Source organism: Lepisma saccharinum, chromosome 1 (genome assembly GCF_977018435.1).
Source record: "Lepisma saccharinum chromosome 1, izLepSacc3.1, whole genome shotgun sequence".
NCBI lineage: Eukaryota > Metazoa > Arthropoda > Insecta > Zygentoma > Lepismatidae > Lepisma > Lepisma saccharinum.
The window spans coordinates 223,049,651-223,076,997 of record NC_139229.1 but is presented as its reverse complement, the minus strand read 5'-3'; the positions used below and the strand labels follow the sequence as shown (position 1 = coordinate 223,076,997).

General features: G+C 39.5%; 1 protein-coding gene across 2 annotated transcripts in view; it reads right to left on the bottom strand.

Moving 5' to 3' along the window:
• Nucleotides 1–884: 884 nt before the first annotated feature.
• Sym (symplekin scaffold protein) overlaps nt 885–27,347 on the bottom strand; it is a 175,536-nt gene continuing 149,073 nt past the window's right edge. For both annotated transcript variants that reach the window (XM_083112238.1, XM_083112247.1), the window contains exons 17-20: nt 21,524–21,711; nt 17,104–17,280; nt 14,475–14,546; nt 885–1,201 (exon numbers count right to left, since the gene is read on the bottom strand). In XM_083112238.1, the coding sequence (XP_082968364.1) occupies nt 1,100–1,201; nt 14,475–14,546; nt 17,104–17,280; nt 21,524–21,711 (539 nt within the window). In that variant the 3' untranslated portion in view covers nt 885–1,099. The remainder of the gene's footprint in view (nt 1,202–14,474; nt 14,547–17,103; nt 17,281–21,523; nt 21,712–27,347) is intronic.

The window sequence follows — 27,347 nt, the reverse complement described above, 5'->3', positions numbered from 1 at the left end:
CTTGAACTGTAGGAGAGCACCGACCGAAGTGTTATTCATTTTTTGTGGTCAGAGGGAGTGATTGATTGATTTGATGTTTTAAGTCCACTTTATGCACAGTAAGGCTAATCGGGACTGGACCTACAGTTTAAAGTGGGATCCGAACCATTTTTACCTCCACTGGGTATCGAACCTGAAACCCCTTGGTTAGAAGGTGACGACACTACCACTGCACATCAGGGAGGCCGGTCAGGGAAGTGAAACCTGAAATCTACAACAGAATGAAGGTTCAGTAGGGAGACAATTGTTTAAGTCAGGTGAGAGAGAATACTAAATTAATGGATTCGCTGGTTGATCTGCCGTTTCACTGCCTCAGTTGCCACGCAAACTGGCCTCCCACTTCTGTGTTCATCACTGACATTTAGTCTTGCGGTTTTAAAAACGGATCTTTCCACCCTTTCATACACTCTCCCTGACTTAAGCAAGCAGAAGGTTTCACTCCCTCTGACCACAAAAAACAAACAACACTTCGTTGCTCTTCTACAGTTCAAGTCAACAGTGGAACGGCCATGAAGCTACTGCGTAAGCACATACTGCTGGATCACCACAACACCTTTATTGCATGTTGCTAAGAAACCATTCTGAGTCCCAAAATACAAATTTTCATTGTGCATAAATCTCCATGAAGTTTAGAATAAAATTCCTCTTATTTAATAACTTACCCTCGTATTTTAAACTAAAGTTTTTGAATTTTTAACAGTTTGCTACTTAAGCTCTTCTACACCTTATATCTTCCTTTAACTCTTGGGAATAATTTCTCATAAGCTTTACAACAAAGATGGTTTGGTGGCCACATGCGATAACTGTTTTAGTAAGGTTTGCATGAGTATATATACTGCTACAGATTACAAGAAAAACTTTTATTATTTTATATGAATTCTTTTCTGTCACAACATAAATTATGTACATCAAATACATGTTCACTGAATAGTGTAAATGCATAATTTGATGAATTGCCACATGACTTACAAAACTAATTTCATAAATAATCTGTCTATAGTTGTGAATATGCTGCGTGTTTTATCTTCAATCCTCTCCAACAGCCTGTCCTTGGGTACTGTCAGTCCTCTTCTCCTGGTGGTGCTGGTTCACCTTCCGCAGAAGCCCCCATCGAGTCGTCAGGCTCCTCTTTTATGTCTATGGTCATTGCCGTAGGAGAGATCTGGGGATAAAAATAGAAAGATTTTCGCATTTGTACACTTATTTTCAGGGAACGGCTTTATATGTAATGCAGCGTGACATCGGGTATGGCACGGGATAGAGTCATGCCGGGACATAACTCAGTTAAAGTAAGTAGTTTTCAGTTGGGGTCTCGCTGCACCACCTCTACCCTGAGTGGTGCGGATGAAGGGTTGTTGGGAGCCTAAGTTGTTAAACGCTACTCACCCCTTGCTTGTAGTTCTGGCCCTCGGCTTCTGACGTTGGCGACTGTTGGATGGTGTCGGGTGCCCACTGGAGAGATCTTTGGTGGTGATAAGAGGCAGCTGGCAATTCGGCAGCTTAATTCGACGCAGTACTGATTCTCCGGACTCGGCTGGCTATCGGCTTCTGGTTCTCCGTATTCCGGACGACTTCTCGTTCTGCTCACTCGTTGGTGCCTCGTAAAGTCGCGATCTCTTACTGGCAGACCTCGTGGTCCCGTCGATTGTGGTTGTTGATAATGTGGAGTGAAAGTGAGAGATCGATTTACCGTCTCCATGGGTTTTATACGTACATTGGAATTGAGTCCTGACTTGGTGGACTTTGCACCTCTAACTGTACACCTGGGGCAGGTGGAATTTTACACTGGCGAGTGCCTTGCTGACTGTGTGGAAAATTCTTGTTGCTTGGTGCTGCATCCGGTGGAATTTGGGGTGAATGAGTGTTCAACTGGCAATCTGCAGGACAATGTTTTAGTAAAAGTGATGACTTTTATGCTCCCAATTCCTTCATCAGTAAATACTTATTTATGTATGAAGCTGAAATCAGTAATATTTTGTATTATCTTTGCACCATATATTACATCTGACTACCATGCGAGAGACCTGGGTTGGGGATTTTTTCCACCTGTTCAAGTGGCTCCGGCACCCACCCAGTATCGCATAAAGTGGGTACCTGGAGGAAACTCTGGGTGTGAAGGCAGCCAGGAGTGTTGTGCTGATCATATCACCCCCATCTTTGGCCATAATCAAGTAAGTGTGGGCCCCTAACTCCACATCCCTTACATGCGTTCATGGCATGTGGACACAAAAAATTCAGTTTTTATTTTCCACACGTTCGGTTTTGGCTCATATTTTAGTTATTTTTACATATTTCCATATTTCAGGACATTTCTCAACATATATTCCATATTCACGCAATAACTACATGTCCCCATGTGACTGAAAGAGCTGAGTGAATAACAGACAAATTTGAAATCCACTCCCATTACTTCCTGCGATATTGAACACTTTACCTTTACTCAATATAAATCCATCTGAAGAGAGAACAGAAGGAAATTCACGTTTGAACACTAACAACAAAATTTTGTTATTCACTGTTTTGGAAACAAGAAAATGAAAACACATTTTGTGAAGAGTGAATGACATAATACATATTCAATGTCACCTACCCACCCCTCTCTCCCTCCACTTTGCATCCCAAAGCTTTCACTTCTGTAAACATCCTGTTTATGCTGTCATAAAAGAAATAGATCAAAATGTGAAAGAGGGGGAGTTACACCGCTGTTTTCAAATTGCAAGTTCGGTGGTATATACTCGAAAACGACAACAGGGCTGCAACTCAAAAATTTGACATGGTGAGGCAGTTCCATCCAAGAAGTGGGATTTTCAGAATTGGAGGAGCAGCAGCTACATAATTATGTTATGGATTTTCAGCACTCGGGAATATATTTTCTATTATTTCTCATGCAGCAAATACAGACGTTACGCATCCCATTTGTTGGGAGGTGGGTGATTCCATCCTGCTAGAATGGCTAGATGGCTCGTTGTATCAAAACGTTCCAATGCAAAGTGAAAAATCATGGGAAATGATTCACTTTAATACGTTCTTTTTTTAAAAAAATATTATTCCTAAAGAAACCCAATCTGGTAGTTTGTATTTGCACTTGTTGTTATATACGTGTTATATGCAGTGAGAGTGAAAACATGTGGGGTTGGCTGTCCAAATTTTTCCATGCATAATATACTGGCCGCGGTGGCTCAGTCGGTAACGCGTCTGACTACCATGCTCAAGGTCCCGGGTTCGATCCCCGGCCGGTTCAAATCCGGGAACTTTTCTAACGGTTGGAAGCGGCCCCGGCGCCCACCCAGCGTCGAATAACATGGGTACCTGGGGGAAACCCTGGGGGGTAAAGGCGATCAGGGGCATGGTGCTGATCACATCACCCCTATTCACGACCGGATCAAGAACCCCGTTACCCCCACACCCCCTATACGCCTTCATGGCGTGGTGCTATGCACAGGGGAACACTTTACTTTTAATATACACCACAGTTTTTGGGGGCCAAAAATTTTGGAAAAGTGTGCATTATAGATGAGTAAATATGGTATTTATTGTAATTAGCAGTTAAGCTGGAAACTATTCATTGCATAATGCCTTTAGTCACTTACCCAGACTTCTGCTGTCCTTTTTATGGCTTACTAAAGCAGTCTCTTGGAAACTGGATTGGATTACTGCCTTTCTAAATGAGATTGCTTCACAGGCAATGAAATGCATTTTTCAAAAATAACTTTGCAAAGCCTTCAGAATATGGCTCTGGAGCATTTATTTCCACGGTGGAATGAACATATCTCAGTGCAAAGAAAACCTTTTGGCACCAGCTGAAACCTTTAATTCCTCATGGCATTACATAAAAGCTACAAAATACGCACACCATGGTTACCAACATATTTCCTGCACATTAATGTCCACTATCATTTTAATCAGAAATACCTCTACATCATAAAATATGTATCTGGAAGGAATGGAACATATTGGTACTCTAATAGTATCATCCGATATAGACAACTGTGTACTAATACAGAGTGGCACATATTGTATCTATCAATATTAGTTGGTAACCCTGTCGGAATGGAGGTGCACATGTGCAGAAGTCTTCCATGCTTAAGCAGATGCAAGCCTGGCAATCAGTCTGCTATGAAATGTTGGCCGGTTCAGACACGAATCGTGGCAGTGGACACGTTCATCCAAACAGGTTCCTGTCAATAGAAGCAGCAGGATGCCCTGCACTGAAGAGCATCAGAATCAGAGAGCTGCAGATCGGGAAGATTCGCTTACTAGGCCCACCTGGCTGGTGAGCGGGCGAGTGAAACTAGACCTGAGTTTTGACCCATCAAGCATCGAAAGCCCACGGGTACCTGGAAGGCCTTGCAAGTCGATGCTCTCTTGTCTTCAGCGAACGCTCATTCCGGTTTTGCACGGTCTCCAGATACGTGAGTCACGCAGTCACCGTTGCCAACTTTTAGATTCTAAACTGGTCGAGGAGCACTTAAAATGTTCATCATGTTTTTATCAATTTGAAATTGCAGACATTTATTCCTTGGTAGAAAACATTTGTATCCCTCGCACCCAGTGGCAGCGATTGGGTTCCAAAACTAGGGGGCCAAGGTTCAAGACTTGGGGGGATGGGGGCAAGGACAGTTTAATTTCCCTCGGTACGTAAGGTTAGCGTGGTGCAAAAGTGGCACCCCTGCCGCTACTGCTGACACCTGCAAAGGAGTACGAACCAAGTTTTGCAAAAAGTGCCTTCGTAAATATTTTGGAACTTTGTGTGACTGGTGGTTGTTCTACATTAAACATCTTTTGGGGACACTCCCTTATGGCGCAGTGTTGGTGTCATCGCCTTGTAATGAAGGGATCCCGGGTGGTTAGATACCCGGTCGAGGCATATGGTTGTTCCGATCCCACTTTAAACTGTAGGTCCAGTCCCGATTAGCATAAAGTGGACTTAAACGCCAACTCAATAACAATAACAACAAACAGTGATTCTGACATCTACAAATTTCTTGTGTACATTATTCTGTAATTTCATATAAAGTGATTTCAATAAGTGATTCTTTAAAATAGAATTCCCCAATTTAAATCTTGATTTAAATCAAACCACCTTGCTTGACAGAAAGCTGGCTTCTGGGCAGCAAATGACACTTTTACATTACATCTTGCCCTTTCTCGTTCAAGAGTGACATTACTGATTCAGCTAAATTAGGGCTGAATCATACCATTTTACGCTACCTTCCAGAAGCTTTCCCTAAGTTTCAATTTTGAGAAAGATTGTTATTTTTTCATGGTTGTTACTTGAAGAGTAGGAAACAAACAGAAGGCAGTACAGGATATAGATAACACCGGAAGCTAGTGTAGAGCTATCAAGGAGAAGAAATTTTGCCAAAGCACTCGATTTCAGATTTAAGCACATTCCTGAAACGTAGAACTTGATCAGGAAATTAGGAAGATAAATCAATTCGTGCCCATTACAGAGGCAATAGCTACATCTGAGGAAGGAAGGGAGAACTTCTATTATTATCCATGCCCTTCTTCAGTTCAAAATAACGGAAGCATTTAAAAGCTGCCTACTTTGCTCCGTGGCGGTTTGAGGTGTTTTATCATTAACATATTCAAATCGGGTAGGCTATGCAAGGTTACGAGACAGAAGAAAAGCCAAGACAAAGCGCTTTTTTATTCAAGAATAGAATAAATGGATAAAAATGTCCAATTTTTACATTAATGTTTCACATGAAAAATGATCATTATTTTGACTTAGAGCTCCCCCCCGCCTCTGATTTGACGTATTCATTCAAATTATAACATGAAACTAGAATATAAAGCCAGAAAAAACAAAAGGTTTTAATTTTATTTCCCACAAAAATTAGCCTTTTCAATTTTTCTCACTTCCATTTATTAAGTTTTTCGTATCAACCTCATGGGACGTGAAGCCCCTACATGCGCGAGGTCCAGGGTGGTCGCCCACTTTGCCCACCCCTTGCTACGCCAATGGTTATACAACCTCAAGGCACCTGCGCCTAGCAGAAATTCAAATATTTCCATGCGTAGTGAAATATAATGGCTGTTGGCAACACTGACAGTAATCCTCGCATCTACCTGCAAGAAATACATCAAGTCTCAGGACCCGGGTAAAGAAAAAGCCTGACAGGCATCAAGACTTGTGTACAGCTGTGACATGAAGCCCACTTGCACGATGTCGTAACACCTGGGCTCGACGAGCATGTTGCATATTTTTGTAGGCACGCCTCCTCGCAGATGGGTTTTTTTCGGGTCTTGTGCAGGTCTCTAATCAGGATGCCAGAGAGTTCACCTCCTCAGATCTGGAGACTTCTGATTCTGCCGTTAGCTTTCTATTGCATGACCCATAGTATCATGTTCTGATGCTCAGGCATGGGTTCATGACGACCCTCATTGGAGCGCCGTCGCAGTGCCTGCTCCATCTCCTGAATGGAACCCGTTGGGATGAATGCATCCACTGACACGATCCGTGTCTGAACAGATGAACATTCCATGGCAGACTGATTGCCAGTCTTGCATCTGCCCAAGCATGGAAAACTTCTGCGCATGCGCACCTGCATTTTGACAGGGTTGCCAACTTAAATTGATAGATACAATATGCGCCACCCTGTATTACCCATCTGATACATCTATAAATAGTCTGAAATTTTGTACAAAATTCAGCCATTTTGTTCTTATCCTTATGGATATAATTATATAATTTATATAATCTACTTATGTACAGCAAATGTCTGCATAGACATTTCCCATTTTAAATCAAAACCCACTGCAATCACCTGGTTACATGCATTAACTAAGGGGGCTAATAAACCATTCACATTTATCAATTCAAGTGTTTCATATTGGTAAGAATAACTGAAGGGTGAACAGGTATGTCAATGTTCTGCTGTAAGTGAGATAGTGGTGTAATTTCATGTCATGTCGATGCTGTGATGGGACTTTACAACATGATTTATTTCGTTTCATGCATTTGGCACTTCCCCACTACACCACGTGGGGGGGGGGGGGGTGCTTAATCATCATGGATTGCAATAAGAAGTTCCATCAATAGTAATGTCATGGGGAAATAAATATTACCAAAAATTGTTACATCAAATATGTTACACATGTTCCATTATTATGAGGGGCGTATCATAAAGAATTACACTTTATTGTTTTAATGCAAAATGAAATGACGTAATTCCATGCACTGCGCAGGATGGGTGCATAGGTACCTTGTCTACCGCCAGGTGGCAGCACCGTGTGACAGTCCGTAGTCTGTGCAGTCGTCGAAGCACAACGTCACGAGTGCTGTTGCGGACAACATGGAACAAGATGAACGTGGTCAACGATGGAGGAGTTGGTTTTTGTGGAAGGAAGGGGAATCAACGGCACCTATCCATAGACGGTTAGTGGCTGTGTGTGGCGAGTAGCAGTGTCACGGAAAATGGTGTATAATTGGGTAACTGGTTGGAAAAACGGTCAAACGTCGACAGAGAAGGGAAAGAGTCCAGGGCGACATGGGAGTGTGAAAACAGACGCAAACATCGCACGTGTGGAAAATGTCATACTGGAGAACAGGCGTGTGACGTTTACGGAACTGGAGAGGATTACGGGATTAAGCAGACGAACCCTGCAACGCATTGTGCACAGTGACTTGAAAATGGGTAAAGTGTCAGCTCGGTGGGTACTGAAATGTCTTAACGCATGCCACAAACAACAACGCGTAGACATTTCCAGGGAGCTTTTGGAACTTTACGACCAGAATCCAGCTGATTTCATGGGGAAGCTTGTGACAGGTGATGAAGTGTGGCTGCATTACCACGAACCGGAAACCAAATCCCAATCCATGCAGTGGAAACATAAGGGTAGCCCCCACCCAAGAAATTCAAAACAGCGCCCACGGCTGGGAAACAAATGGCCACTGTGTTTTGGGATAGTGATGGCATCATCCTCATTGATTGGCTACCGAGGGGAAACACCGTTAACAGTGCAGTCTACATGGCAACACTGATGCGGTTGCGTCGTGCAATTCAAAAGAAGAGGCAAGGCAAATGGGGCAAAGGTGTGCTTCTCCAACATGACAATGCCCGACCGCTCACCAGTCGTGAAACAACTGTTATTGACCGACTGGGTTTCAAGGTGTTACCACATCCAGCATACTCTCACGATTTGGCACCGTCCGATTTTCACTTGTTTGGCGCCATGAAGAAGCCCCTGCATGGTCACCATTTCAACAATTGTGAGGAACTCCATGAGGCTGTCCAGCGATGGGTGCACACAACTCCAAAAAACTGGTTTCAAAATGGTCTCGAACGACTTCCACACCGCTGGCGTAAGTGTCTACAGCTCCAGGGGGACTATGTTGAGAAAGTGCATATAGCCGATTAAATGTATCTATGTCTGTATGTATCGAATACAATAAAGTGTAATTCTTTATGATACGCCCCTCGTATATTCATACATTAACCCAAACTTACCTGAGGAATGGGGAGGGAGTTGTCAGACCCACATCTTCAATTTTTTTCGATTTTTCAACTGAAACTTTTTTTAAAAAACTGAAAATAAATTACATTACATGGGTGTTCCAAATATTTCTGTATGACTTTTGTTCATAAAAATATAAATGTAATGTAAATAGGAGGCAAAATGCACTGGGTGGGCCTATAAGGCACCATCTCTGACTGCATATTATTAGACACTCACGCCCGTGAGATAGTACAATTAGTTGCTAATGATTGTAATTTTGGTAATTACTGTATTATATTTAATGAACAGCTACACCTCTATAAGCAAAAAAGCTTTAATGAGAAATTACTACGGTTTTTGTAATGAACAGCTACACCTCTATAAGCAAAAAAGCATTAATGAGAAATTACTACGGTTTTTGTAAGTTTTAGTGAATGGTAAAATATGTGCAACAATTGGTTATTATTTATTATACTAATTATGAGAATTTTTATAATTAATAATAATGATAATCAACAAAGGAAGCAGTGAATTAATAACAAAATGGTTTCTTGAATTATAATGATAAAGAAAGTGTGGGTCTGTAATCTCCCCCCTTCCCTCAGGTATGTATGTTACTCATACGGCATGGGCACCCTAGGGTTAACATGTGAAAATGGATCCTAACCTTTGCAAAATTTTTGCAGTAGAGAAATCTAATTTCTGTGGAGTAGATGCCAGCCAGGTTTGAATCAGTAATAAGCAGGGAATAGATTTATATGTAGTAAAAATGTACTAAATATGTAAATACATATTTAGTTATTTTCCCCAAATATGGAGTTAAAATTGTAAAAATTTACCTTTTTAATGATATATGTTTTCATTTTCTGTTTCTAAAACAGTGAATAACAAAATTTTTTGTTGTAAGTGTTCGAACGCGATTTTTCTTCTTTTGTCTCGTAAGATGTATTTATACTGACTAAAACTATGTTCAATTTTGCAAGAAGTAATGGGAGTGTATTTCAAATTGGCGAAGTCTGCTGGAGTTAACATTTGTTACAACCAGGAGCCGATGCTTGAGCCCTCATTCTCTATTCTTGACAATTGTAAATAAACAGGAATTTCCAAGTTTTTTAGAATTGCAAAAGCAAACAGTTGGGAGAGGTAAAATTGGAAATAATAATAAAACATTATTGTTTGGATGAGAGAAAACTTGTAATGAACGCAATTGGACTTTGTCAGTTAATCGCAAGGAATTCACACAACTACCGTATTTACGCATGTATAATGCGCGTGCGTGTATAATACACACCCTCGTTTTTGATGGGGAAAAGCAACAAAAAATATATCTCGTATATAATGCGCAGTACAATTCAGGTTCCAGAAATGGCTTTCTTTGCATCGGACTAACATTTACGTATTTCATTTAAAATTAATCAGTAGATCATAAAAACGATCTTTTCCTTGCTTTCGTAGCTGATGCATTCACCACGCGACCTTGAACTTCCAGATGTTGGGCTTTTCATAGGAGAGGAGGGAGCAAAGTTATCAACCACCCGTTCAAGGTCACAGTGCGTGATGCTTACAATACTTGGATGACATCAGGCAGCATGAACTCTCATCAAGCGGGAGGGTGAAACGTGCGTCGCTGCCGATTGTTTGTGAATGGGTTCGTGAGGCATGGAACTCCATCTCCCGTGAAATGATGATCAAAAGTTTTAAGGTAACGGGAATATCGAACAAGATGGATGGAAGTGAGGACATTTCAGACTGCTTGTATTAGTAACTGGGAGTGAATGATGAAATTAAGTGTACATGTTATTTATTTATTTACGTGAGTCAAGCCGCAATAGCGCAGTAAATATACAGTAATTATTTCTATTTGTTAAGTGTTGACGTAATTATTTTACCTTCATATTTGTTAGTCAACTCTCGATACAACGACCTTTCATAGTTCCCAGGAAAAAGGTAGTTATTTCGAAGGGGTTGTTATTGGAATTTGCACCAAAAACGATTATTAGGAGATTATCGGGCAGAATGAATGTTGGATTTAATACGGGTCTACTAGAGCACTGTCTGTTACAAGATGAACTGGTAAGATAAGATCTCTCGGAATATCTCACCTTTCTAGGCACAAAAAAGGGGCTGAAAATTTCGTTTTGGTTCGGCTGTGTAAAATACGTCGTAAAAATGTCATTTTCCTTCCTTCGACCCACTTCACCCCCTCCCCCATTCCAAGGAGCAGTCCTTCCTCTTCCTCGACTTGCATTGTAAGCCAGCCTGAAAAAGGAAACGGGCAACTTGCGATCTATTTGTACCCAATGCGTATTCTAAGACACATTGAACAGTGTCGCACTCGATAATCATTTTGCTTTGGAATTAGATTTCACTAAAGTGAAACTATATAATTAGTCCCGATTAGCCCAAAAGCATAAAATGAACTCAAAACAATCTTTATGAAACCTGCGCATTTTTAGATATCAAAATGGGAGATCTGTATTTACTCTCACGCGATAATCGGTGTCAGCTTATACATTGAGCATTTTTAAAAAAATCGTTCGCAGCTTACACATTGAGGTTCTGAAGATAAAGGTGCAGAACATGAAGTTGTTTTAACTCTTCTTTTTCTTTCTGAAGATCGAATTTCGTTATCGTCAAATCAAAACAGCTTTGCGAGATACAAAACAATGACTTGCCTTCGCGAGTCATTGCTGTTATCCACAAGCGACAACTTCGCAGACGCTAGACAAAACACTGGCGCCAGTTGCAGCGTAACAACAAGGTGACCGGCTGGAAGTTCGAGCAACAGGTGGTCAGGGAAAATCCTCCATATTTCAAAGATAACGCAACTGTCGAAGGCTGAACTTTTATCAGCTGTGTGAAGAAGAAAGAATAAACCCTTTCTTTACGTTTTACCTTGCAACAGACAATAATACGGGCAATATTTCAATACAATAGCATTAAAAAAAGAAAAAAAATAGGACCTGAATTCTGCAATTATTACATTGCCGTGCAGACCAGTGGCGGAGAAAGCTGGGTAGGGGGGTATTATTTTTATAATTTTTTTTTATACTTGTCCTATGGTTTTTGTTCGTTTTCAAGAATGCATCCAGAACTGGTTGACCATTTTAGAAGCCAAAGGAAAGTAAGAGCGGTCCACTTCCACCCTTGCCTGTAATCAGCCTGTGTGCACACACGAGCAAGAAGACAATCGGCATTGCCCCCCCCCCCTCCCTAAATGTTTGCTGAGAAGAAAAGAGGGAGAAGTCACTCTGCCAACGGAACACTTTTGGCAAATATTAGGACATCGGCACAGTCATGAAAATGTAGAAAGTGGTAAACGGGAGTTATGATGCAAGTAAGATCGAAGTGAACTTTTGCGGAAACCTGGATGAAAATGCATTAAGAGTGTTGACGATCTTCAGTTGGCCTATGTGGCTTTGATTATCTATAACAGTTTCACTTCTTTATGAAGTGTTACAGGGAACAAAGAATACGTTTTGAATGAAAGCGATTACCGGAAGTTGTACGCTACAAAGTCGATTTAAAATAGCATCCAAGCATATTCGATCCCTTCTCATCTATCCAAGAGCAAACGAAATCACAATGGCAAAACAAGCCTGGCATGTTGGGTAGCAGCCGTCGGCTGCGGGTAACATTGGTACGCTTGGGGGAGGGGAGGGCAGAGGTCAAGTGCTATTGGATATAACTGAAGCATGGTCTGGTGTTTATTTTTAGATCAGACCCACTTGCGAGCGGTGCTTCTGAAGGGAATGAGTGCAAAAAACGTATTTTTCGCCCGATCTCTGTTCATGACGAAAACAATCTTTGTGGAAGTTATTTCTTTCGCGAAAAATACCGCTTGATACGTCTCCCGTGTGACGGTAGGCGCGGGCTTGAATGCCGCCAGAATGGGTGCTGCTTTTCTCGATGTCGCAAAACTTTCCATTACTAAGTGACAACTCATGGAAAACTGCCATTTTGCATTAAAAAGTTATTTTTTAAAATTATTATTGCTAAAGAAAGGCAATCTGTAGATATATACATGTTATACGCAGTGACATAGTGAAAAAAAATGCGTGATTTCATTTTGGCTGTCCGAATTAGTACGTGCATAATACGCACCACAGTTTTGAAGGGCAAAAATTTTGGAAAAAAGTGCGCATTATACACGCGTAAATACGGTATTTCCGTCACATGGGAACATTAGTTATTGGGCAAATATGCAGTATATGGTGAGAAATCTTCTGAAATATGGAAATACATAATATGTAAAATTAACTAACATATGTAAAATATGAGGCAAAACCTAATATATGTACAAATATGGAAAATAGAATTTTTAGAGTCTACATGTCATGATGTGCAAAGATACTACAAAACATAATTGATTTCAGCTTCATATATGAATATGTATTTACATATAAATCCGTTCCCTGCTAATAAGGTATGGATGTTCATTTGTGTTTGTTCACACATTTCAGTAGCAATTAAACTAAAATCACCGATACAATAATTTGGGCTTCAGTAATATTGGTTGGTTAGAAAATGCAGGTTAAAATAAGCTAAACTCCACAGCACAACAGTTCCTTTGAGAATCAAGTCTCATTGGGTGAAACTATCAATGTGAATGGCTGCCATCACTCATTTCATCTTCCTTGCTAGATTAAAGCCTGATACACACATACCGGGTGTCCCAGAAGTCTTTCCCTGATTACAAACTTTATTCATATCCACTATATGCAATGTAGAGATGTGAAAGTGGTGCCAAATGTTTGAAAACTAACCAAGTTTATTTGTTGCAGGTTTCAGTAATTGGCTGTAATGTAGCAGTGTCAGTGCCAAGGAATCCGGAATTAATGCTCTTGACATCGGGTGGCATCTTTCCATACAATGTTTCTTGGACTTGACAGGATTTGGGAATAAAGATAAATTCCATTTTTTAAATACCAACTTATTGATGGCAGATATTCTAGACGAAATAATTCTGTACATTTGAAAGTTCCTCTGCATTGTTATTGGTGACCGGATCTTCTGATACCAGAGGACACACTGAGATTTTTCCTGATTTGTGAACATTTCCTGTTTTCTGGGCACCGACACTACTACACTACAGCCACGTTACTCAAACCTGCAACAAAAAAACTTGGTTAGTTTTCCAACATTTGGGCACCACTTTCACATCTCTACCTTGCATATAGCGGATATGAATAAAGTTTGTAATCAGGGAAAGACTTCTGGGACACCCGGTATATGTTCTTAGAATATTCACTTAAAGAAAGAAAACAGTAAGAGCTTACAATGCAAAAGGAGTGGGAATAAGGCCAAGGGAGAGACCAAGTTGTCTAATGTCCAAGCAATTACTAATGCTCAGAACTTGTTTCATATCTATATGAATTTAATCATACCATTTAGGGATTGACGATATCGGAAATTTGATATCATGATATATCATCAAGAAAATATTGTCACAGACGATACAATACGATGTGATATTTTTTCTGTATAGTGATATTGGTGACATTAGTCTCCACAATATATATCACCAAATACAGAGATGATATATCGCCTACATGATATATATTGCCAAAATATCATGATGATATATCGCTGACATGATATATATCACCATATATCGTGGCAATATATCATTCACATGATATATATAGGTAAAATAACATGATGATATATCGCCGACACAATAAATATTACCAAAATATGATGATATATATATATATATATAATCTAGTTGATATTTTTTTCAATATTTCGATATAGTGCCTGGACGATATATCTCCCAACACTAATACCTTTATTTTTTATTCGCAGAACATCACTCAAGCATAAAAAAGCCCTATTTTTTGTTTCCAAAATTCCCTGCTTACGAAACGAAATACTATTGAATTATCACATAAAATAATGTGTCCTTGTCTCATCATGCAGGCTAAATTTCTATTCACTATTAATACTGCTGACAATGAGTGAGTGAAAGAAAAAAACAGGAAACTTACAGGTTCTGTGTCCAAATCATCTTCAGTCCTTCCCATAATAACATCCATTATGGTGTGTGGTATATGAGCCCTCTGAAAAGATATTTAGTTTAATAGATTATTTTCTTTGTAATGTGTTTGCAGCATATTTTTTGGTTGGGTCTTAATTATTGTATGGTTGGAACATATTAATTAGTTAATTTATCTTTTATTTACTGATGCGACACTTTCTGAAGTTTGAATTATCCTGTGAGTTACGCAATTGATGGAAAATTAATCACTTCTGCTGTCAGAAGGCAAAATGGACCCCTTTATACAGGAATAAACTTAATACTCTGGTAAGTACGAGGGCAAATCTAAAAGTCTTTGCCCCTATTTTTTTTCAGCTGAAATATTAGTCATTGAGAAACGGAGATATACATTCAATGCAATAGGTTTTTCTTGGAACAGTCCAGCGTTAACTCTTGGCTGCTCCGCGGCACGGCACTACTGTCAGTTTGCTGTAGTACTCAACATGTCCACGTCGTATGAGCAGCAAAGTGTTATTCGTTTTCTATGGAGCAAGGGATGAACGCCCATCGAGATCCATAGGGAAATGCAGCCGACGTATGGGGACAAGTGTCTCTTTGAGAAGTATGCGGTGGTGGTGGTATGAGTTTGAAAATGACCAAGAAAACCTTCATGACATTGAGTGGTCGGGGCATCCTCGCTCATTGCTCACAACAGAAAACATTGCTCATGGTCTTCTGGGATTGCCTAGGACCACTCCTGCAGGATTTCATGTCACGAGGTGATGCCATCAATGCTGACAGCTATTGTGGCACACTCTCACGTTGCGAGCTGCCATCAAGGAAAAGCGCCAAGGGATTCTCAATTTGGACAATGTGGTTACCCTCCACGATAATGTCAGGTCTCATGTGACAAACAGGACCATCAACAGACTTCAGTCATTCAAATTGTGGGGGGGGGGAAGACTTTTCGATTTGCTCTCGTACATAAATGTGCTATTAGAAGGGATATATTTATTTTGTGTAATAAGTGTAGTTTTATAATAAACTTTAGGATTATATTCACAAAATGTCATTTTATATACCCCCCTTTGATCCAATTTTTCACCATTATAACACCAAAATTTTATTTTTACAGCTTTTGAACCTGGAATTGACTGTTTTTGTACGAAAATTTTGCTTTTTTACTTAACAAAAATATGTGCTTCTAATAATGGCTTAATTAAATCATAAGTACTTTTTTTTAGGGGGGACATTAATTATAATTTCCTCTGAGCAAAAAGGTGGTGAAATAAGTATGTAACAGGTTAAACTGCATGATACTTTAACTTATTTTATCTACACAAAATATTGAAGTCTTAAAATTTATTTCAAGTACTAATGATGTACAGAACACTGACTGTGCAAAATATTACACACATGTTTTGTTGGTGCTATAACCCTGTGCTCACAGGATTTTCTTTAAAAAAAACTGTACACTTGATACAAGGTTTGTTACGAAAATATATGAACTTTAGTTTGTGTTTGGGTCAGCCTCCATCTTAGTTGATGAGGTATTAATAGCAGCCTGTCTCTTTCTCTACTGTGTTTTCATTATGCATTTTGCTGATGTTACCAAACGTTAGCAGAGTTAAAAGAAATCCTTCAGTACAAGGCAATGATACGAGCTGTGGCAGAAAAGTAATGAGACTGGCAACACTGTGCACGAATTGATGACATTGTTGTCTTCCCCTTCACATGGCAGTTAGGTTAACCCCTGCCGTGGACTTAGTACAAGTTTAAATTTGCTGCATTTTGCAATTGTTCAGAGCGTCTGAAGTGAAGTTGTGTTTATGAGGTGCGCTACGAAAATGGACTGGCAAAATGTTTGAGCAATGTTTTGCCATCAAATTTTGTGTAAAGCTTTGCGAATCTGCTACTGTGACTTACATAAAAAGTTACAAAGGGCTTATGGAGAAAATTCCATATCCAGGGCACAACTGTTCAGATGGCAGGTGACGAGTCCTTTTTAGAAGGCCGAGAACAAGTGGAAGACGAACATCGTGTGGGAAGACCTTCAACCTCAAAAACGGACGACAATGTGGGAAGAGTGAGGTCAGATCGTTGATTGACGTTGAGAACGATCAGTAGTGAGTTAAATTTTAACCGGTTTACCGTCCATCAAATTTTAGCACTTGGATGCTGCACCATGGCAATGCCCCATGTCACACTGTAGTTTCCATCAATGAATTTTTGGCAGAAAAAAGCAGTCATGTGGTTCCTCAGGCCCCAGATTCGTCGGATCTCAGTGTGACTTCTTTTTATTTCCCCAGCTCAAAAACCACTTGAAAGGGTGGCATTTTGGTACTTTGGACAATATCCAAAAGAGCGTAACCGACGAGCTGAGGGGTATTCTAGCAGCAGCCTTCCATCACTGCTACGAACAATGGAAACAATGCCTCCGTCGCTGTGTAGCTGCCTAAGGGAACTATTTTGAAAGAGATAACCTTGATTTGTAAAAATAATAATATTCATGGTTAAAAGATAACCAGTCTCATTACTTTCCTGCCACACCATATCGTTATTTATATCTATATGTTACGAAGACTAACAACTGAGCAGGTCAAAAACAAAATTAAACATTTTGAAGGTCTGAAACCCACCTGTGTGTCTGTGAAAGACATGACATGGCTAAGGAGTGGCTGCTGTAAGTCTGAAGACATCTGGAAAACGTCCTTCAGCTGCACAGGAGGAAGCTGGAGAAGAACTTGGAAACTCTGAGGTTTCGTTCTTTGGCAACATTTCACAAAGCCTTCCCAGACCTTCTTCTGCTTCCACACCTACAAAGAAAAATTAACAATTGTAAGAAAACAGAGCTACCAGATTACTGTGAGCTAAAAAGTAAGGCATGTTGTTCCAAAATATAGGACATATTCACTCATAGCAAATCAGCCATGTCAAACTCAATACGTAAGTAGAGCTGCGTAACGATAATGTCGAAACTCTTTGGGCCGCACATCTTGAACCCCAATCCCTTGGAGTCCTTATATTATAAAAATTACATACAGGGTGACAATAAATGAACTATATGAAATAAAACCGTCATAATTTCTGAACAGTTCGCGTGATGACGTCCAAACTGCATGGTTGGCCACAGGGCATGATGGGAATTCGTATGCGTATGCGCACGCAACGTGTTGATGTCGGCCATTTGCAAGTGAAAATGTCCTGGAGGAGTATTTTGGGGACCGCATTCTGGCTCTGGGGTACCCAGAGGCCACTGGAAGGGGGCTATGTTAAGGACATGGTGTACAGAAATAACCCTAAAACCATTGCCGAGCTGAAAACTGCCATTCAGGAGGTCATCGATGTTTCGACACTTCAGCGGGTCATGCAGAATTTTGCTGTTCATCTGCCCCACATCATCGCCAGAGATGGCAGACATATCAAACATGTCATAACCTAAATCCGAATGTCTGTAGTGCCGTTTACAGGTGCAATAAAGTTTGTGTACTACGTGGTTTGTCACTAATTTCCGTTTTATTTCATATAGTTCATTAATTGTCACCCTTTATGAACCCCACCCTTCTCTGGACAAGTGTCAAAAATTAGCAATGAGAGAGGAATGCAAAAACTATAGGGGGAATTTCCCCTCATCCCAATTACATACCACCCTCTTCGGAACTGAACAATTACGGTCGTTTGTAATGAAAAATATTTTAATTATAATCCTTATGTATTTTATTGGAATAAAATAAACCTGGTTATAGTTGTGCAAATATTTTGACAATTGTCTATGGACAATTCTAGTTTCGTTTCTCAGAGATTTGACACATTTTTTAGAAAATCACTTCTCAATGTCTGCATTAAGTCTTTTGTGAGGAGAAAACTCTTAATACAACAACAAATTTTGTCAATCATTCTTGATTTTTTGGGCTAGTTTATTAAAGTTCATAATGGAGAACAGCTGTTCACATAGGTAAGTCCAGCCAAAAATGGCTAATAATGCAGCAGCAAAATGGCTCACTCCGTGATACTCTGTGGGAGATTTGAGGAAAATCTAGGAACATCCAGATCATGATACATTTGGTCAGAAATCGGCAACACAACCATACAGCCTCGACTGCAGAGTTTTGTATGTTTCTGATTTAATTCAGTGCTATTTTGGTAATATTTTGCACAAAGATGTTCATTTCATGGAAAATTACACATTTTGCATTATTTTGTCAATAAAACTCATGAATTTTTTATCACTTGGAATGTCATTATTTTTGGAATTCTAAAAGAAATCATATTTTCATATATTGCATATTCACCTAATCAGAGTGGCTACTCTAAGACCCTGATAAAATTCAAGGATACAAGTAAGTTTCCTTTATTTCATCATTACTTACTACACCCCCCCCCCCCATCACACACACACAAACATAATAAAAATATGAAGGGTCATTGTGGTTCCAACGTATCCTGACAGACAATGAAGTGACGGTCAATGCAGTTGAATTTCTGCCATAAAGGAACTCGTAACTTAAAATCTCGAAAAAGGTTAGATTTGGCCCCACCACATGACTTTCTATGTCAGTCAGAGACATTGTTATGCAAAGATCGTTAACTAAGTATAATGGACTGAGAAATCTGTTTGGTTTTCCACTGTAGCTTTCTTTTATTTGCTCCATAAACACAAAAGCTAAACTGTGAAAAACATATGCCAGAGCAATTATAAATATCTATGGATTAATAAAAGTAGCAATTTGTCACATCTATGGAGTAAAATTCCCGCAGAATTCCTGGAGCCAATAATTCACACATAATTCCCAAAATCAAGGAACTCCCTGTGAGTAGCCACCCTGCTACTGTAAAACATTCAATGCCCCTTCCAATAGAGTTCTCATTAATCTGTCCCTTTCGAGTAACACGATGTTTCAGTACTTGAGAGTGTTTCTTTGAAGCTCAACGATAGATTTGATTTTGATTTGAATTTAAAATTTTCGGTGCGTCAGCACTAAGGCTATTTTGCACCCGTCATATTATACGGGGTCCAGCCCCTAACCGTTACACATAACAACTCTTAACGTTGCATAACTAAAATTATAAAATATTAAAATCTTCTGACTTCCGTTAAAAGCTCAGGCTGTAAAGGAGCACTCAGCAAGAATAAGGACAAAACACAGGACAACACAAACAAAATTATACTGGCCATGGGGCCAGTCGCCAGAGCCTCGTTTGTCTGCAGTCCAGGGTGTACTATGTGGAAGTGAGGTTGACTATTGGGTGCACTACGTGGAAGGAGCACCCCCCTTACACCCCGCTCAAAGATAGATTTGATATGAAAATCCTTCTCTCTTCCAGACAGGTTAACATATATTTTTTGTTCCCGTTTTTAATGGATTTTGTTTTAAGCCTACTTTGTGCACAGATTGGCCAATCAGGACTGGATCTACACTTTAAAATGAGATCTGAATCACCACGTTCATCCACAAGCTATGAAACGTGGGAACCCTTGATTACAAAGCAATTAAGTTGCCACTATACCATCTGTAATGCTTTCTTTCCTTTAGGCACCAAGAAAATCCAAAAACTACTGTTACTATAAGCAAAAAGTTAAAATGGAAATGTTTATCTAAAAACTAGAAACAACAAGTGTTTCATTTAGCGATACTACTTGTATAAATTTCCCTATTTGTATATAAGGTTCATTTTTGTTGCGCATGTAATTAAGCAGGGCATTATTGGGTTAATGTACCTAGTCTTATCATAAATAGAATCACAAGGTTTGCAGGACACAAGATGGTTAGGGATAGTGTAACATCCATAGAATATATGGTACATGGATATGTGAGGAACACAAAACACCTATCGCTACTCAATATGACCACCTTTAGCACGCACGCAGTCATTCAGTCTTTTGGCCACGCATCAATTGCATTACGCACGATATCTACAGGGAAGTCCGCCACTGCCTTCCTGAGAGAGTGCCTCAAACTGGGGATGTTGGGGTGTCTTTTCTTGCATGCCACTTCCTGAAGTACAGCCAACAATTTGTAGTGTAGAGGATTGTGATCGGGGCTACCAGAGGACCAATCAGACATGGAAACAAAGTCTGGCAAATTCATCTGGAGCCACTGCTGGGTCATCTTAGCTTTATTGGCTGTTTCCTGCTGGAAACTCCAGGAATGACCGTGAAAGAAGGTGTTTATGAAACCCCTGATCACACCCTCAAGGACCATCTCTTGGAACACCTTGGCTGATGTTTTGATGCCTTGCTTGCAGAAATGAAGCTCAGTGGTGCCCTCGCAGCCCCCCCCCCCCACACACACACCAAGTAAGACTGGATGATGGACCCTCTGAGTTTTGTCGGCAGCTTCTTGTGAACTCCCCGCATATAGCCTGTCATTTTGGACATTGAATACCTCCTCAACATTGAACTATTTTTCATTGGTGAAGAGGATTCATCGGTAAAGTGCCCATTTGCTGTGTACCACTTGAGTATGCAGTTTGCTTTGATCAACCTCTGCCACTTTAACGCATCAGTGAGAAAATGACCTGTATGTCGTTTGTAAGCTTGCAGCTGCAGTCACAACGTAACACACGAGACATGGACATTTTGGACATCTTGTAGTCCCGAACCAGCACTGACCGTCTCCTGACAGGATTTCATCGCACACATTGATTTTACAACCTCGGCGTCCATACTCTTCCAGGCCACCCTGCCCTGGGCCGGTCGTTCACAGTTTCAGTTTCAACGTATCGCTGGATAGTGTGATACACAAAACTCTTTCAGATTTGAAGCTTCTGGAGAAGTTTGAAAATCTCAATAGCTGCTTTCCCTACCTTATGTAGTGCAATGACAGCCACTCGACGTTCATACTCCTCAACCTGTATCATCCATACCTGTATCACGATCACTTTCTCCCGTCCGCAGTTCACCACACAATGACTCGGGTCTTACACCTCCCTGTGGGCAGGTGCTGCCCTTGCCATGAGGGTGTCTAGCCAGCCTCCAAAGGCATGACAGTACTTATGATATGACTAGGTAATTAAAAACGTGTAACTACATGATAAAGCCATGCAACATATACCTACCTGTTTGAGAATAAGTCGTTGTAGAATGTTCATAACAAATCCTATGAGGCGTGGGTACAAAGACAAGGACTGTATCACGGTCCTCATCAGCAGGGTGGGCAATGGATTCTGTTCCATGAGTTGTTGCATTACTACGGCCAGCACCTCTTGTGTGTATACTTGCTTTTCGCTGAAGCATAGCGACGTTGCTGCAGAAGAAAGTTGCATCGTAAATTGCTATATACAATTTATACACACAACATTAAACATTCATGCATCGAAATCACTCAAACAGACAAACAAATTAAAATTTGTATGTTTTATCACAGGGTCGTCACTCTATGACCATAAAAATTCAAGTATAATTCCCGGTTTTCAAGGCAAACTTTACAAAAATTCAAGGTTACTGGCAGATGTTTTATTTATTTCAACCTTATGTATTACCCCACCCCCTCAAAAAATATATTAACAATATAAAGGATTTCCAATCCTATCGAAAAATTCTAATTCAATTCAATGAAACAGTATAAATTTACAATATTTAATTTAAGGTGCGGAGTTTACATTTGCCATTTCATATATTCAGCCTCGAAATACATCTTCAAACACAAGTCACAAATGTTATGGGATATACTAATCTACGAAAAAATGTCAATACTCTTAACAATTTAAAACTCAAAAATTTACCTAATCAACTTCAAGATATCCTATCTTGCAATAATTTTCTGTCTGTCTGTTCCACAAAGGACACTAACACAGTAATCTGATTGAATTCTGTTTTATTTTCCTTCCTCAATACAAATAAAAGCTAAACTCTGAAAAACTTGCCTGCGAGGCATTTATAAATATGTATAAATTCAGTGGGATTTGGATTAATAAAAGTTGCAATTTAATAATTAACACAAAAATCCTGGTGAGTAGCCACCCTGTGTCATTTAAAAAAAAAAAACATCAATAACACACACAAAATAATTTACATAACATTAAAACCGAAAGATACTAAACAATTCCGTACACTCACCTCACTTAGTACTTAGTACTCCAGCAGTTTGTTTCTTTATACAGGATATTTGCAGAAGATACAATTTAGCATACAAGTGTATCAATATACACTGTATATAACACAACTTATTATTAACTTCGTTGACCGTACAAACATGGCATTAGTAGGAATTGTACCTTTCCTAGCGATGTGATTCAAACAAGTGTTCTTGGGTTACCAGCCACGTTAAATTGAAGTTAGCTTCCAACGTTTCGAGGGCATACATTGCTCTCATCTTCAGGGAATGGAGAAATGGAGACCAGTGTAGGTTAATATACATGACTATAATGTGGCGGAGTTTGGACTCTGTCTTCCTATTGGCTCGTTCTGGATCCTGGTGTTCTCATTGGCTGATGTCTTGTTTGTACGGAGGAGTGGGTTCCAAGCATGACTGAGCTGGAGTCCCACGTCCCTGTTAAGATTGGTGCTTTCCCGTTAAATTTCTTTGGCTTCCTTTACCCGTCTGTCCCAGTAACCGGCACATTTGGCTATTATTTTGGTGTCGGTAAATAAAATCCTGTGTCCCTCGGTGATGCTGTGTTCCGCAAGTCCTAACTTTTCCAGTTGGAATAATCGGATATTACGTTGATGTTCATTCCGTCGCTGCACAGGCATGGAGTGAAGACCATTCACAGGCCACCACTGAAAACCAAGGCCTTACTCCGTTCAGTCAAAGATGACCTGGAACTCCGCATTGCAGGAGTGTACCAAATACCCTGCGAGTGTGAGACACCATACATAGGCCAAACGGGATGCACCATTGAACAGCGACGGAATGAACATCAACGTAATATCCGATTATTCCAACCGGAAAAGTCAGGACTTGCGGAACACAGGATTTTATTTGATGAATTTTATTTACATTGTTACAACAGTTTCCACCCCTTGAAATTTGCTATTTTATTTTATAAAGTCAAAAGTCCCAGATTGATTTGAACGCCCCTCGTATGTTTTCACAAATTGTGATGTCACAATATTTACCAGAAGGTTGTTCCGTCAGCCACGTAACTTCTCTCTCTCCCTTTCCTTGCTTTTGCTTAAGTTTAATTCACCAAGCGACCTACCCCCACCCAAGCTTTTAAAGTAAACAACATATCCGATTAACAGACTAAATTGAGGCCCAATCCATTCAATTTTATACGTAAAACTTCATGGAACCTATATTCTGGCCGTTATCCACTCACAACGCAGAACAGTTATTTTGACAAAATCCTGTTTCCCTGCTGGCTGATTTGGGGAGTGGGATTTTTAATGTTGCCACTTCTTGCCAAGCATTAGGCCTAATTGGTTGTTTGCCCACGAGTGCTTTCTAAGGAAATTGCAAAAACAAAGGGTCACTGCCATAAAAGCGGTCTTCGTGCCGGACATAAGGACAGCGGGACTGTAATACAGAGGAACCTCGATTTTACTTTTTCAGGGAACCAACATGACAAAACTTAAAATGCAGGAAAATATACCATTGAGGAAAATTTTATAACATTCTGTTATGTTAAGACCATCCTGATTGAATGTATAATGTGGGAAATTGTAAAATCCAGATGTAAATATGGGGCTATACTGTAGCAGGTAGCTTGTTGCCTGGCTCACATGAGAAGGTTAGTTCTTGACTGATTTTCACTGCATTGCATGCCTTGCTTCTTTTACTTACGAATTCATAATGTCGCTTTCTTTTTAATACGTTCTATGATAAAAAGAAGTCAATTGTGCAGTCATTTCTTACGTCCATTTGAGTTTCAACCTTTCCACTCATGCTTTCCTTCTTCTTATGTTCCCTATATTTTATTTTTTATTTACAAGCTTCTAATCAACATAAAATTGAGGTTCTACTGTGTGTATATGTGCGTGTATTTGCTAGAACCAATATTAATGGAAATAACTGGAAGCAATTACTTATACAGGGTGGCTACAAACAAGCAGAAATAAAATTCCCTGACTTTTCCAGGACAAAATTTACATTTTTCCCTGACAATTACAAACTAAACTAAATCGATGTTTCTTGCAAATGGAAATAATAAACTTGTACAGATCCAGGTATGGATTTGTTAAGTACCAATATTTCATCTATGAAATTGACTTAATTTCTCTAGTGTCTATGATTTGAATTCAAACTGCAAAATAGTGAATTTGGAAAATTATTACAATTCACAAGCTAGGGAAGGATTACGGAATTTTATCATACGCAGTAAGTTTAAAATAAAATACTTGATTATTTTTAAAGTTACGACTAAATGAGATTAGAGTGAAGAGTGATTGATTAAGAAATACATTTTGTAATTTATCAATCTCCTTAGCCATTCTCGGTATTGTATGTTGATATTTCCACTGAGGTTTGGAACCCTCTGCTTGAGTGTGGACTCATTTTTCGATGCATTTCTCTCTTCTCTGTAAAGCAAACAACTTAGCTCTTGCAAGTAAGTGAAACAATTGAATTGCACAAAAGAAAGTGTCATATTTCCTTACATTATCAATGGGATTTCTGCTTCAGTACAGTATATCCAAGTGAAGTACTGTGAAACTGAAAACATGCAGTTATACCATTATTGCTGACGAAAAGAAAGCAATTTATAGAATTTATAGAATTGCATTGTATAGGTACCTGATTTAGCTAATCAAAGATTAAAACCGGAACACATTGTTAATAACAGCTTTTAAAAGTTCATATACGAGGGGCATCCTGAAAAAAGCTCCAATGTTGCCTGTACGCAGCACTAGTGGCCAGAGAGATGGCAGGAAGAAGTGGTATGGAGCTGTAATCTGGTACAGTCGCAATGCAGCCATTTTAGGACAGTTCTAGGTTAAAGATTGTAGCTCTCATACAGTCTCCCACCGACTGTGATGTAGCCTACTTGTAGTAATCATATTTTTGCATGCTCAGAATTTGGCACAGAACCACCAGCAACCGTGTGAGGTGTGCAGACCGGACGTCGTGAGGTGTGCAGACCGGACGTCGTGAGGTATGTATGTGTGACGTATAGTATGGTCAGACGATGATGCAGACAATTCACGGAAGGCCAATCGAATGCGCACAACCTCATACAGCTGGGTACACGTGGGCCCTTTGCATCACTTCAGGTGAGATATCTTGGACCACTCCCTGTACGGATTTCACAGCTACACTGCGGTAGAGATAGTTCCAGTCTTTGCTGTCAGATGCATATAGCATGGGCATACAAAATTTAGTGACATGCTACCACTAATGTCATAAAAACGGTGGTGATTATGCCGAAAATTAGGTTAGGAATCACTGTTACTAATGCAATAAATTACAACTGATATTCTTGTTTTATTTATACCTAATCGGTAGGGACCTTGATATTTTGTTACTTTTTTTCAAATTGGTGTATTTTTTTTTTTACTATAACGTGTTATTTTTCCCAAAATTCACATTTTCATTTTAGCGCATTTTCTGGCAAATATCTCAAATTATACCTTCATGGTGTTTTAAAACTACTGTTTCAAATTGTAAGTCACATGGCTTACGCCTCTTCATGAGACTTTGATATCTTGAAAGTTATTTTGGGAAAGTTATTTTCCATACCCCTTTTTTTAATTTTAAGGTATGGATTTTAGATAATGGAAATTTCCCCGTATATACTGAATTTGAATTTGAATTTTATTTTTCTTCCGTTGACCCTTGTTTAAAAGGGCATGGAAAACGTCAAGATACATAATGAAATAATAATTAGTTAAGTACATCATAACAAAAAAGAAGAAACATTGCGTAGTACATTACTTCACTACACCAAAGTAAAAATGAAAAAATACACTTCATTACACTACAATAAAAATAAAAAAAACACATTATCATTGTTGCATGATTGAAATAAGAATACAATTAAAATACACCTTTTTTAGTACATTGGCCTTGTATTGTCTTGTTCCATGAATTCTCCGATACTGTAGAGAGCTCTATCTGTCAAATATTTTTTTATTGTTTGTATTTGATTATCTTTTGGAGATATCAGTTTTATGTCATGAGGCAGCTGGTTGTAGAATATTTTTCCGGCATTCATTGGTGATTGTTTTGAGATATTGAGTCTGTGTTGGTTCTGGTAATAATTATCTTTCCCCCTTGTATTGTGGTTGTGTAATTGGTTATTTTTAGTCATGCTTCCAGTATTTAGAACAAACATTATAGCCTTATAGATGTATAAAAGTAAAAAAGTAAAGTGCTCCCCTGTGCTTAACACCACGCCATGAAGGCGTATAGGGGGTGTGGGGGTAACGCCCCACACTTTCTTGATCCGGTCATGAGTGGGGGTGATGTGATCAGCATCACGCCCCTGACCACCTTTACCCCCCCAGGGTTTCCCCCAGGTACCCATGTTATTCGACGCTGGGTGGGCGCCGGAGCCGCTTCCAACGTTAGAAAAGTTCCCGGATTTGAACCGGCCGGGGATCGAACCCGGGACCTTGAGCATGGTAGTCAGACGCGTTACCGACTGAGCCACCGCGGCCACCTTATAGATGTATAGGGAGTATATTGTCATTATTTGTTTTTCCCTGAATAACTCTTTGCAAGATTCCCTACAGCCTAGTTTGTACATTATTCTAAGTGCTCTCTTTTGAAGTCTCAGTATTCTGACAGTATTATTATAAAATGATCCACCCCAAGCTATTATGCCATATTCAACATAGGGGTAAATTAGTCCATAATATATGCATTTGTTAATTTCTGTTAAATTATATTCAGCCATTTGTTTTAGCAGGTATAGATTAGATGATAATTTACTGCAGATGTTGTTAATTTGTTCTTCCCACGTTAATTTTTGATCTAGTGTTATTCCCAAAAACTTTACTGAA